Genomic DNA, 14,384 nt, shown 5'->3' on the forward strand with positions numbered 1-14,384 from the left:
ATACTAAGTATCAGAGGGGTAGCCATGTTGGTCTGTATCCACAAAAACAACAGGGAGTCTGGTGCACCTTAAAGACTAACCGATTTATTTGGGCATAAGCTTTCATGGGTAAAAAACCTGAAGTTTAAAAAAAGATATTAGGATATGACACCTTTAAAAGCACCCCAGGGTACATGCACTAGTTTAACTTCTATCCCCCTTCCCTTTTTTTCATTTATCTACACTTGTCAAAATCAAAAACAGTGCACAGGTGATTTAAAAAAAAAAAAAGTCTATTGTGCCACAGTGGATCCTTCACTTGGGATAGAAACTACAGAGGATGACCACAGATGTGGTAACTGCTTCGTCTTACCCTATCATATGAGGGGGAATGATTCACAGTTTAGTAAAGAGAAGAGATCCGGCATATGTGACTCTTTCAAAATGCAAGTTTCAAACGTATGGCTAAGTTACTTGTCTCATGCTGCAACTGAAGAACTGAGTCATGTTATGTTTTTTATAATAAGCATTTTCCCAACCTTTTTATGTATAAATGATTCAGTTTGGTATGACTTAAGATGTTTGGAACAAGAATCTAGATCCTCTTTTTTTGCATTTAATTGTGACACCTGAAGTAGGCTGGAACACCCTTACTGTCTGGTCACAGGATTTAACTCTTAGACCAGGGGTCGGCAACCTTTGGCAGCGGCCAGAACGTCCCTCGGCCCGCTCCGCTTCCCGCAGCCCCCATTGGCCTGGGACTTCAAACCGTGGCCAGTGGGAGCCACGATCTGCCAAACCTGTGGACGCGGTAGGTAAACAAACAGGCCCAGCCCACCAGGGTGCTTACCCTGGCGAGCCGTGTGCCAAAGGTTGCCAACCCCTGTCTTAGACCTTGTCTACATGGGAAAGTTTCACCTGTATAACCTAACATGAATTTAAATTTATTTAACTAAATCAGTGCCTACTTGTGTGGATGATGCTCTTACTTGAGTTTAAAAATGGCTTTCTTATTTTTAGCTTAAACCTGTTCCCAATCAACTCAAGTTATACCAGAAAAAAGCCAAAATTGATCAGGAATAGGTTTAAGCTTTTAAAAAAAAAAAAGAAAAGAAAAAGCAAAGCAAAGCCATTTAAAAACCTAAATAAAAGTCTTAGCCATACAGGAGTTTGCATACATTAGGTAAAGATTAAACTGGTGTAACTTTCTCATATAATCAAGGTCATAGATGAAAGTGAATGCATTTCTTATTTTTAGTTGAGATATTGAAGGAATGAAAGATGCATAGAAAATATATATATATAGAAGTATATTTGGAACTTTCTCTTCTCTTCCTCCCCCTCTCCCACCTTGAAATTGTAAATGGACTCTCTTCTCTCCCATAACCAGGCAAGTAATGCTAAATTAGAATTTTAATAACTATTTCAGAAGTTAATGAAACAGGAATACATTTAAAATCACAATTTTTCTTTCTAGAGTTTCATCAATACATGTGAAATAAATTAGTACTGTAAGGAAGCTTCAATTAAAACTTCCTTTTAGCATAATACCAGCTTTATCCAGGGAATTTCTATTAGGAAACAGACTCTTTATTTTTCAGCAAGAAGGTTGCCTGCACTTAACAATTGACAGTATTGTACAGATTCTTCTTATATAAACACAACCTTTATTTTCCAGAACACTCTGCCAGTGCCATGCTAGTTCTGGAATGTAGTGTAACATCTTTCTTCAAGGGATTTTGCTGCTTTATTTCAGTAGAGGTGATACTGAAGTATTTTTTGCAAACCACTGAAGTCTTTATCCTTAAGAAAAGCTTCTGTTAATTTTTCTGCTGTTAAGTGATCTTTTGAAAAGGATGTGATGCTGCTTGAGCAAACATTTTTGTATAATTCTAGAAGACAGATGAGAAGCCATCAGAATGCTTTATAATCATAAATGATAGCTGTAATAGTTACAGCATCCCTGTCTTCTTAGTAATGTATTTGCATAAACAAAAGGGGGGATGACAAATAAGTAGGAAAAAATTACTTGTCAAAACAAAAAGCCTAATGTCTAATCTAATCTTTTGATGGATTTAAACTTGGAAATAATTGACCAAAAAGGTATTTTTTATGTTGTAACCCATAACAAAATCAGTGTTGGTACTTAGGGCAATATATTTGGATAATCAGTAACTTGTAAAAAGACAAATGTTTATATCCCCTTGTTTCAGTATCAGATGGTACAGCTGTATACTAAAATTCCCAGCTGCATAATTATGCAGACAGCATAATGCCTCACTTTAACAGCAGTACCATAGAAATGGGGGTGCGGGGATGTTGTAGAAGACTACTTGTATTACACATCTAATTTTTTTTTTTTTATAAATGACTGTTATATAGTAGTACATTGCTTTCAGTGAAATGCATGTAGCTGGTACTGCTGGGCTATGTTATAGTTGCCCTTTGAGTAAACAAGAATGTCACTGTTCTGTAAAATTAAATGGTCATATCAGAAATTGCATATATTCACGTGAACAGTCACTTTGACATGAAACATGTCTGTTTGTTCTAAGATTGTGTACAATACGCTAAAATGTAGAAACTGACTTCCAGTTTTAAATTGCATTCCTGTTTGCTCGTTTGCTTAGCACTCATACTGTAGTGTATGTTCATGCATACATGGTTAAAGAGCTGCTTGACTAGCTGTGTGTGCATGCCAACCCCAGACTTGCTTGAGAATAGTTCTCCATTCAGAATATTTTCTTAGTATAAAAGGTCAATAAACCAGTTTAGCAAATATCACAGGATTGGTTACATTTGTGTGTGTGTGTGTGTGTTTGTTTTTTAAATCCCCAAACCTAATTTGTTACTGTTGAAAATCAGTTCAAACCAAAATGGCTTCTGTCATAATTTAAGTGTCACTTCAGAAGCAGTGCTCTATTCTGTTAAGTAGCATAAATTTGTTGGAGTCGCTTCCAGCTCTATCTGAATGTTCTAGTATACAAGTAGTTAAATATTATGTGGCTTGTAATTGTGGTTTTGCTCAGAAAAGTGACTGACTAGCACCGCCTTTATCAACATCTGCTCTGTTTTCAGAGTTGCTTCTGTTTGCTAACATTCTTTTCTACCTTTCTACTAAACTGCAGAATCACTTGCTCTGTGAGTGAGCTGGGTTGTCTTGCTGTAACCAACATGATTGTTAAATTCCGCTGGAGAAACATTATTACATGTGGTGATGAGCAAACAAGAAAGAAGAATTGAATTTTAGATCACAAGTTGAGTTTGCAGGGATGGCAGTTAGGAAAAAAAAACTTTTTTTACTTAACTGAAATGAAGGTGATAGATACATAATGCTAAAATGTCAGTTTTTAAAGGCACCTCTCAGAGTACACTTTTATACAGGACTTTATGTAAGACTCTAATATTGAAATTGTTTACTATTTTCTAGTATTCTTTCCTGAATCAAATATAAATAGGCAAATAGATTAGAAATAAAGCCTTCTTTAGACATTAATTTCTAGGATTTCTCTTACGTATGTAATTGGTTTAGGATAGCAAAATTCATTTTAAAAGTAAACTCAAATATCCCTCCTCTTGTGCGTAAAATATTAGTTCAGCTACTAATTTTTCTATTAAATATATTTCCACTATGCATGTGACAAAGATTAGCTCAGATTTTGTTTTATCACTTTTCCATAGTTTGTATATATAAAAATAGTATAATTCTGTCTGCATAATGTTTCATACTTCTGTTAGTCACTTTTTATGCCATATTTAATCTGTCTTCCACGGAAAATCCTTACCCAGACCAAAGTGCAGACTTGGAAAGTAGTGCAGTATTCCTCTAAAACTGGATCAAACCAGAATGTTATGTATGCATATACTGTCTTGTACTTTGCAAGTTGCACATATATATATCAGGAATCCTGCAAAATCATATTCTGCTTATATCTGTGTTCAGTTCTGAGTCTGATATAACTGTCTAGCTGAAAGGCCTCTGTTAGCTACAGTTTCTTAGTCACCAGAGTATCTGTCTGGTGTGCTGATGAAAAGCATATTGAAGATTTAGAGATACATTTAAAACCTAAATCCTAAGGAGAACTAGGTACTTTTAATCTCTTGGTGGGGATCTGGTTCAAATTACTTTCTTAGTACCTCTGCAGCTATTGCAACACAATACAAAATTTCCAGTGTCTAGCTGTTTCAGTGTTATGTTGGAAACAAGTTACATAACCAAAGCTTTTTCAGCATGATTAGAATTTTTTAAAATATAATTAAAGATTTTGTACCCTTAAACAGAATGAAGCAGGTTTTTTGGAAAAAAATCATTATTTAGTGACTTACCAGAGTCTCTGCGAATCTGTTCCAAACTCTAGTGGGGTTGTGTGATAGTAAAAATGTACCAATATGGTACATGCTGGAGTTGTGTTAGTGGGACACAACTCAATGAAGGGCTGGATGTTGTGAGACCTGTAAAATAAGTAAAGCTAGTCTTGTCTTGTGTTTTCCTCCTCTGAGTAATATTAAATGTAATAAAAAAACATTTTGTGCAGAATACCTTCTTCCTGCTCTTCCTTAAAATATTTTATACATAAATCTGCATAAGAAATTGATATTTATTTTAAATATGTTCTGCTAATATCCTTCCTCTTAAGAGGCGTTGGTTAATTGTTTCCTGTTTTTGTACCAGAGCTATAATGGAGGCACATTATTTTAAAACACTTCCAAAATGTACAGAAGCGCAACAATAGCTGTGACCTTAGAGAGCAAGGTCACACCCAGGCCCATTTCCTGTTTTGTTCTTGGGGAAACTAAAGGTTTCACTAAATACTGGATAAAACTAAGGAACCATCTATTCTGCAAATGTTGGGGAGGAAAGGGGGGTTGGAGGAAGTTATATAAAGTAAATACTATTTAAAAGTTTAGATCTACAGTGTTAACAAATCACACAATTTAGGATTTGAAGTTTTCCTTCTAAACTTGTTTTTATATCTGTTAATTCTTTTCAGAGTATATATAGTGCTTGAATAGGTTCTGGGTTTTCTTTATTTGTGGATAAATATGGCAGGAATTTCCAATAATGTAGAACTGCACCCCTCAAAACTACGTAATGTTGAATTAAGTTTTGGAGGATGAAAAGGGTGGGGGTGTGCTTGTGTGTGGTGTGTGCAGAGACAGAAGTGTCTGAAGCCCTTAGGGTTGGGACTATGTCCTCTGTTTGCTTGTACAGTGTAAGTTTTATGTTTGCAGATCTTTATTTTAAAAAGAGAGAGAGAGAGAAAAGAGAATCAAAAGTGCAATACAAGTAAAATTAGAAATGCAAAAAGTACCCCCACACTAGCCTTCTTCAGTGCCTTGGGAGTGGCAATCTTCTTTTCCAAAAATCTCTGGGCAGTGGAAATATATCAATGCAGTGTAACTCTGAGTTGGCACGACTTTATTTTAGCAGAGAGCTGTTGCACGACTGGAGAAGACTTTTTAAAACTCAAAATAATGATTACTTTGTAATACGAATTTCTATAGCTACTCTAGATCATCAGGATATTTACTTTAAACAAGTCCTAACTACTGTTCCCTCTAAGCTGTGTGCGCGCATACAGATCCTAAACCCTGCACACATGGCGAAACATTGTGTGCACAAAAATTTGCACAGAAACAACAATTTGCACAGAAGACATTTTTTGTGCACACGGCCTGTAAAAAATTAGAGGGAACATTGCTTCTAGCCCAGCTAGAGATTTTGATATCTGTAGGCTTTGGTCATTCAGTTGTCATACATAATTTGCGTCCCAAATAAAATCAGGAAAGCTCAATAAGAATTTTTTTTAAAGATTTGTTGAACTTGCTACCCTTTTTAATCTATTTTTTAGACTGAAAGAGGATCAAAATATAAACATGGATTCCTGAGTGGCAAGTAAATGATCTTTCAATATTTGTGATTTTAAGGCGTCAAAAACGACTATGCTAACAGTGCTTAGGTCATGCATAGTTTCACTAAGCTAGGAAGTATTTCACCATTGTGCTGCAGAACATCCTGAATATGTAAACAACTCAACTATTCATTCTGAGTTGCTGCTTTGCAGTAGTAACTTTCCTTTCCTTCTGATCCCTTCTCAGAGAACAGAAACCTATTTGCCTTGTCCAATTTAAGTAAATGTTTATTGAAGATGAGCATGTAAACTACCACTTCACTATAACATTAGCCTTATCAAAATCAAACCGTTACAAAATGTATAATATGGTGGTGTTTCAGAATGGTATTTTAATGTACAATGAGCATGTTTGCACACACAAGGCATGGCTCAGTCCTCCATATGTTTGGACACAATATTACTCATGTGAGTATCCTCAAGAGCTTAAATGGAACTACTTATGTGAGTAAAATTACACATGCATATATGTCTGCAGGATTGGAGCCTGAATTTGTATAAGTGAATCATCAATCCTGTTAAGTTTGAAAAGTATTAATCATAGTATTTATTAGGGCTGTCAAATAATTAAAAAAGATTGAGATTAAAAAATAATTGCAATTAATTGCAGTTTTAATCGTACTGTACAACAATAATAGAATACCATTTATTTAAATATTTTCAGATGTTCTTTACATTTTCAAATATATTGATTTCAATTACAACACAGAATTCAAAGTGTACAGTGCTCACTTTCTGTTATTTTATTACAAATATTTGCGCTGTAAAAAAAGATAAAAGAAATAGTATTTTCAATTCACCTCATACAAGTACTGTAGTGCAATCTCTTTATCGTGAAATGCAACTTACAAATGTAGAATTTTTTTACGTAACTGCACTCAAAAACAAAACAATGTAAATCTTTAAAGCCTAGAGGTTCACTCAGTCCCACTTCTCCAATCACTAAGACCAACAAGTTTGTTAAATTTATGGGAGATGATGCTGCCCGCTTCTTATTTACAATGTCACCTGAAAATGAGAACAGGTATTTGCATGGCACTGTTGTAGCTGATGTCGCAAAATATTTACATGCCAGATATGCTAAACATTTGTATGCCCCTTTATGCTTCAACCATCATCCCAGAAGACATGCTTCTGTGCTGATGATGGGTTCTGCTCAATAATGATCCAAAGCAGTGCGAACCTATGCACATTCGTTTTCATCATCTGAGTCAGATGCCGCCAACAGAAGGTTGATTTTCTTTTTTGGTGGTTCTAATTATGTAGTTTCCAAATCGGAGTGTTGCTCTTTTAAGACTTCTGACAGCATGTTCCACACATTGGAAGGCACTTCAGATTCTTAAACCTTAGGTCAAGTGCTGTAGCTATCTTTTAGAAATCTCACATTGGTTCTTAAATTGAACATCATCTCCTGGGTCGTCATTTGAGACTGCCATATCCCAAAGTATATGGCAGAATGTGGGTAAAACAGAGTAAGAGACATACAATTCTCCCACAAAGAGTTCAGTTATAAATTTAATTCATTATTTTTCCAGTGAGCGTCATCAGTATGGAAACATGTCCGCTGGAATGGTGACCGACACATGAACGGGCATACGAATGTTTAGAATATCTGGCATGTAAATACTTGCAACTCCGGATACAAAAATGCCATGCGAACGCCTGTTCTCACTTTCAGGTGACATTGTAAATAAGAAGCGGGCAGCAGCATCTCCCGTAAATGTAAACAAACTTGTCTTAGCGATTGACTGTACAAGAAGTAGGACTAAGTGCAGTTGTAGGCTCTACAGTTTCTCATTGTTTTGTTTTTGAGTGCAGTTATGTAACAAAAATCTACATTTGTAAGTTGCATTTTCATGATATAGAGATTGCACTAACAGTACTTATGGGGTGAATTGAAAAATACTATTTCTTTTATTTATCTTTTTTACCGTGCAAATATTTGTAATAAAAGTAATAGAAAGTAAGCACTGTACATTCTGTGTGGTAATTAAATATTTGAAAATGTAAAAAAACAAACAAAAAAAACCAACCAAAAATGTTTATAATACATTTCAATTGGTATTCTATTATTGTTGTACAGTGTGATCAAAACTGCGAGTAATTGTGATTAACTTTCTTAATCAAGTTAATTAGTTTTGAGTTAATTGCTTAATTGACAGCCCTAGTGTCAATAACTACATGGCTTGATGTGTGGATTTTTCACATCCCTGAGCGACGTAGTTAGACTGATACAGGTCTGTAGTGTAGACCAGACTTTAGTTACTGACATCTAGCTTAATGTTCTACCTGACTTCAAATATGAAGTATATATAGAGCATGCTCTTCATATTTCTATGTAACAATAGTATACTTGTAGAGTTCAGACATTATTAATGAAGTTTTTCTCAGACTAGCATCCTGATTTTTACCTGCTACTAGCTATTTGGCTGACAAAAATGTGCCTAAAGTTTAATAAATAGTTCAGCCAGTCTTGGAGTATAATTTATTATATTGGTACTATTTACAGTTAACTGTTGATCTACATGGCACATCATAGAACAAAAACTGATTTTGTGCCCAGAAGAACTTGCATCCAGTTACAGGGACACCATCAACTTAAATACAGCGTCTCAGAAATGTTTTAACCTCCTCTTAAAAATAAGCACATAAGATTACTGTAATTGAAACATTAGCCAAATATCTTTTTTAGTTTGTGCATTTGACAGTATTTTGTATCTGTGTAGCTAATTTCCCGTTTCTTTTGTGTGGGTTCAGGGTTCTGGAACGGGAGGGAAAATATATTTTTAAAATAGGAAAATTTGATAGTAAAACCATCAGTTGACAGTGAGACACTGACACAAGTATAGTACTTGGTAAAAGTTGCAGTTAACTTTTTTTTTTTAAGTTGCTTAGGCTTTAAATTGACTGTTTCTAGGAGGAAATAACCACAGGGACCAGGGCAGCCATATAAGCACACATACTAGTGATTGCAATTTTTAATATTTGATTTTATTTATTTTCAGAAAGAATGCACATCATACTAGTGTTCACTATTTTTCATCTTTCACTAATAATGCCTACTATTAGTGCGTTCAGTACACTGGGAGAGTAAAGTAGGAAACGGATGGTAAATTAAAGTAATAATCGCCTCGAAAAGTTTCATAGTGCTTGTAATGTCTTCTGATTATGACATAGAATTTATAGATTTAAAGTAGGAAAGTCAAACCTGTGAATGTAATGAGTGGTATAGACAATGGTATGATATCCAGTTGAAAATATTTATTTAGATTTACAATCTTCCTGGTAAACATCAAGTACTTTGATTCATAGGAGAGAATACAGGCATAGTTACAATCTTTATTTCAAGGATAAGTAACTGAAGTATCAGGTTGACTTTGATACATATTGGAAGCATGAGAAGATCAAAGTGTTTGAAAGATTAAATAGGTATTGATAGAGCTTGTCGTACATGTTTATATTTGGGTTGGAGAAGTGAGAGGGGAATCTCAACTGTAGTAGCTGATTTAAAACTTATCAAAAGGCACTTTAATGTCCTTTCCTAAGAACACCCTGAGGCGATGTATTAATTTGTTTGTAAACTACTTGGAGCCATGACCTCCCATTCTTAGCTTGTAGAGCACTGTGCTCACTCTTCAGCTTTGTCTACACAGGTACTTTAACCATTAAAACGTTTTTGTGTCTCAGGGGTGTGAAAAAAGCACCTCCTTGAATGATGAAAAACACCAGTGTGGACAGCGCTTCATTGATGGGAGCCACTCTCCCATCGATGAAGCTCCTGCCCCTCATTGGAGGTGGTTTTATTTTGTCTCTCCTGGTGATGAAGAGCATCTACACCACATACCTCACAATAGTGTGGCTGCAGCAGCACAGCCATGCTGTTGTAAGGTGTGCAATGTAGACATAGCCTTAGGTTATAACTCCGTTGTTATCCCTAACTCCCCTCCACACACACACAATTTCTAGCTCAAGTTAAGTAGTGCTTTAACCTTCTGCTAGCTGCTCTGTGTGGTGAAGTGAGGGGTGTGTGTGTGGGGTTGATAGGAGGCCTAATGCAGTGGGGTTGCATCAGCTCAAGTCAAGATACCACTCATCATCAACTAATCTAATCTTCTGTGCTGCTAATGAAATGGCTCTGTAACCCCAGTGTTGTTTTTGAGTTGTGGTTGCTCTCACTCCAGGTAACTAGAGTGTGGTAACTCAACTGTTGCAGTGAAGACAAGCCCTTCAAGGCCATATGAAATGCCTAGCGTCTGTCTAGTACCGGGATTGGCAACCTTTGGCCCGCGGCCTGCTAGGGTAAGCACCCTGGCGGGTCAGACTGGTTTGTTTACCTGCTGAGTCCGCAGGTTTGGCTGATCGCGGCTCCCACTGGCCGCAGTTCGCTGCTCCAGGACAATGGGGGAGGCAGGAAGTGGCAGCCAGCACATCCCTCGGCCCGCGCTGCTTCCTGCAACCCCCATTGGCCTGGGACGGCTAACCGTGGGCAGTGGGAGCCGCGATCAGCCGAACCTGCAGACCGGCAGGTAAATGAACTGGCCCGGCCTGCCAGGGTGCTTACCCTGGCGGGCTGTGTGCCAAAGGTTGCCGATCCCTGATCTAGTAGAACAGGTGTGTCATTAGGTGAGATTGAAGGACATGGTAACTAGAAACAGTGCTGGATGCAGTGTTCTGGGAATTTGGGGTGAGGGATGTGGGATGATAGCTTGATTTGCTGCTTTATCAGACTTTCCCGTATTTATGGCTGATTATTTTAGGTTTCAGTGTAATAAACTGGGTGAATATTGCTCAATCTTCCATTTTTAATGAAGTGCTTATAGTAATCATGTGTAGCTAACTATAGTCTGGAAAAGATGTTGGACATTTCTTCCCAGTAAGAATTTAGAGGTGCCATATCTAGGTGTTTCAGATAAGATACTTAATACGTTTCCTTAACTGGCCACATCTTTATCTTTAATATTTGTAACCATCTAAATGTTCCCTTCTGTGGTAACAGTACTCTTGCCTAGTGCTTCACAGACCCAATCTCATTCTAAAAAGCATTCAGATGTCACCAGATCTGTGCTCATTGTGTTTACGGAGGGGGGGTTGTTTTTCTGTGGGCAGGTTGGATTGAGAGTCTGAGTCAGCAATCGTGGTGTCACTGACTGGGGCTGGGATAGAGAAATGATTTGGGGAAACTAGTAAACAAAAATAATACAAGCAAAATGTTAAAAGTTGCAAAACCTGATAGTTACTTGTTCGCATCTCCTACTGTTTGTATGCATTGTCTGTTTAGATTGCAATCTCTCCAAGGCAGGACCACTTTATACGCTCTGGTCGCACAGTGTTTAGCACATAGGGATGCTGATCCTGATTAAGGCCTTTAGGTGCTAGCACAATACAAATAACTTTGATGGTGGAAAGAGAGACGGTGACTTCACCAAGAACATCCTGCTCCAGTGGAAAATCTGATAACTGAACTTGACTTACTGACTCCAAATTCTGTGCACTGACTATTAGACAACTCTCACCTCTATAAAAAATGTCTTCCTGTGAATTTGTCTTGTACGGACTTCTGCATTATAGAAGTGTTTAGTGTAAATATAGGATCTAGAGCAGTGTCACTGCTTATTGTTAACAAATTGGGTTGAAGAGGCTGAAACATCTACATTTAGAGAGGTCTGCGAGTGAAAAACAAAGCTAAAAATCTACATGTATTCATTAATAGATCTTTCTAAATTGCAGCTGGTGTTTCTGTTCACAGTTGCTTTGTAAACTGTTCATGATATAGCACGGGGTGTCCAAACTTACTGGCCCTCCGAGTCGCATCTAACAATCTTCAGAAATTCGAGAACTGGGGCACACTTGACGGGGGCCAGGGCTCGGGGCTTTAGCCCCACAAGAGACATCTGATGGGGCTCGGGACTTCAGCCCTGCTCCCGCTGAAGCTCTGAACCCCTCCTGTCCCCCCCTTGGAAATGGAAATGGGGTCTAGACAATGGAAATTAATTTTCCCCCTCTTTTTTTTAAATTGGCAGATTTTCTTTGCACTGTAACAGTGAGAGAGAAACAGCTTCAAGAGGATGAGTGAACTGGAACAGTTACGGCAAGAAGCGGAGCAACTGCGGAATCAAATCAGAGTAAGAATTACTATTTCCCCAGCCCTTAGTTACCTTGGAGGAAAAACTTGGTGGAAAAAATGAAGTAGTACATATGTCACTGATGTGTAAGTCATGCAACACTTAACATCTTTTCACATTGGATTAAGTCAATAAAAGGTTCAAAAAGCTTGAAACTCCACCCCTAATTTTCATACATTTATGTCTAGTATTGCAATTTAGTATGATATGGAGTGTCACCCAATATTTTGGATTCCTGTGGTAAGGAGTTACATAACTTCCAAAACCCAGGAACAACGAGAACTAGTTAAGGACACTGATAATGAAAATTTAACTTTTTTGGACTACTACTAGCCTTTCCACTACTATTGTTCCTGATTGTTAGGTAAAATGCTTGAGCACTGACTGAGAGACGATATCCAGGGTCAGGAATCATGCCTGTGCTCCTTTTCCTTCTCTTCCCATTGAAATTATTTTTCAAATGCGCATCTTCCCTTTCTCCTGCTCTGTTTTAATTCAAATTATTCAACACCAATAAACTGATTTATTGCATGGTATCTAGTGGTCTGTCAAGAAGCTATTGCAGAATACATCAAAAATTCAGTGACAGTTCTCAGTGAAAAATATGTAGGATACCAGTCTTATCTGTGTTTTCTTTCTAAACATGCAGCATCTACAGACTAGATCCGCGGTTCTCAAACTGTGGGTTGGGACCCCATTTTAATGGGGTCACCAGGGCTGGTGTTGCCTGGGACAGAAGCCCAAGCCCGACTGCCTTGGGCTGAAGGTAAAGCTTGAGGGCTTCAGACCTGAGTGGCGGGCTCAGATTATAGGCCCCCGTGCCCGGGGCTGAAGCCCTTTGGCGTTGCTTCTCACACCCCTAATACCCGGGCGGGGGGGTTGCGTGGGCTCAGGTTTTGCCCCCCCCCCCTCCCCCCGGGGTTGTGTAGTAATTTTTGTTGTCAGAAGGGGGTCACGGTGCAATGAAGTTTGAGAGTCTTTGGACTAGACCTGAGTAGGAATGCTTTACCTGGAGACACACAAAGGAAGTTTTAGTCCTAGTCAATTTCATTATGTGGTGATTCTACATGTAATTACTGTATATGCTCGATCATAAGCCGATTTGTTTATAAGCCGATCCCCCCTCCCCCCCTGCCCCAATGGATAAGTAAAAATGGAAAATTTTTATAACTCGTTCATAAACCAACCCTGTAATTCAGGGGTCAGCAAACTTCGGCTCCCGGGCCATCAGGATAAGCCGCTGAGGGGCCGAGATGGTTTTGTTTACCTCAAGCGTCCGCAGGCACGGAGGTAAACCTAAGTAAACAAAGTGTCCCGGTGCGCCAGCTGCTTACCCTGATGGGCCAGGACAGCAACTGGTGGGGAATTTTTTTTGGGGGGGGGGAGGGGAGAAGCTGGGAGTCAGAGGAGTAACCCCTGTGACCACCCCCCACATAACCCCACCCCTACGCCGGGACCCCCACACACTCCCCGTCCCTTATCTGCGGAGGGCCAGAGGAGGATGTCTCTGACCTGGCTGGAGGTGCTCCGGCAGGCTGGGCAGTGCAGCGCGGCCGCAGCATGTTCCAGCGGGCTTGGCTGGGTGGCACGGCTGCAACGTGCTCCGGCGTCGTGGCCACAGCCTGCTCTGGGGGGTGGGGCCGAGCAGCACGGCTGCAGCCTGCCAGTCCCGAAGCAGCCGGCGGCTGAGGGGAGAGCAGCGTGGCCAGAAGTGGAGAGACACTGGCCCCACCTCTTCCCTTCTGGCTGTGCTGCCTCTCCTTGCTCCCTCTTTTGGGGGGGAGGGGCTGTGTCCCACCTCTCCCTCTCTATACCCGTTCATAAGCCGACCCCCTTCTCTGGTGCTTCCCTTTTTTACTAAAAAAAAAAAAAAAATTCGGCTTATGAACGTGTATATAAGCACTTTCAACCTGACATCAGTTGTCTTGTGATAATCTGCTGCCTACTCAGTGTTTTGAGCATTGAACTACTGATGAAGATATTGTCCATGTGCTGTGCATTTGCCATGCATTAATTGTTTTTTGGGGGGAAAAAGGCTTGTAGTAGCACATTTAGGGCTCTTTTGAGACTGACTGTTCAAGGTTATCTGGGGGAGAGTTCTGTGTCCTTTAACGTTCCCAATATGTATTCAAAAGTAAGGTCAAGGCCAGTTAATGTCAGGAGAGTTACAGCACTAAGGACTCTCCCTAGCTGACCTCAGCAATTTGGTTCAAATTAGCCATTATTTTAATTTAATCTTACATTAGCACTCCAGTGTACTAAGTGCTGCACAAATGTTGATGTAAATATAATGTTTCAATTTCTTCCCCAAATGACATGCCTTGGAAGTATCTGCCCCATTGCTGTTGGGCCTGATGTAGTCAGTCTCATC

General features: G+C 39.0%; 1 protein-coding gene across 6 annotated transcripts in view; it reads left to right on the forward strand.

The window, feature by feature from the left end:
- GNB4 (G protein subunit beta 4) overlaps positions 1-14,384 on the forward strand; it is a 116,761-nt gene that overhangs the window by 78,320 nt on the left and 24,057 nt on the right. For all 6 annotated transcript variants that reach the window (XM_039487855.1, XM_039487854.1, XM_039487857.1 and 3 more), the window contains one exon: positions 11,912-12,013. In XM_039487855.1, coding sequence (XP_039343789.1) covers positions 11,957-12,013 — 57 coding nt within the window. In that variant the 5' untranslated portion in view covers positions 11,912-11,956. The remainder of the gene's footprint in view (positions 1-11,911; positions 12,014-14,384) is intronic.

This window comes from Mauremys reevesii, linkage group 9 (genome assembly GCF_016161935.1).
Source record: "Mauremys reevesii isolate NIE-2019 linkage group 9, ASM1616193v1, whole genome shotgun sequence".
NCBI classification, from domain to species: Eukaryota; Metazoa; Chordata; order Testudines; family Geoemydidae; genus Mauremys; species Mauremys reevesii.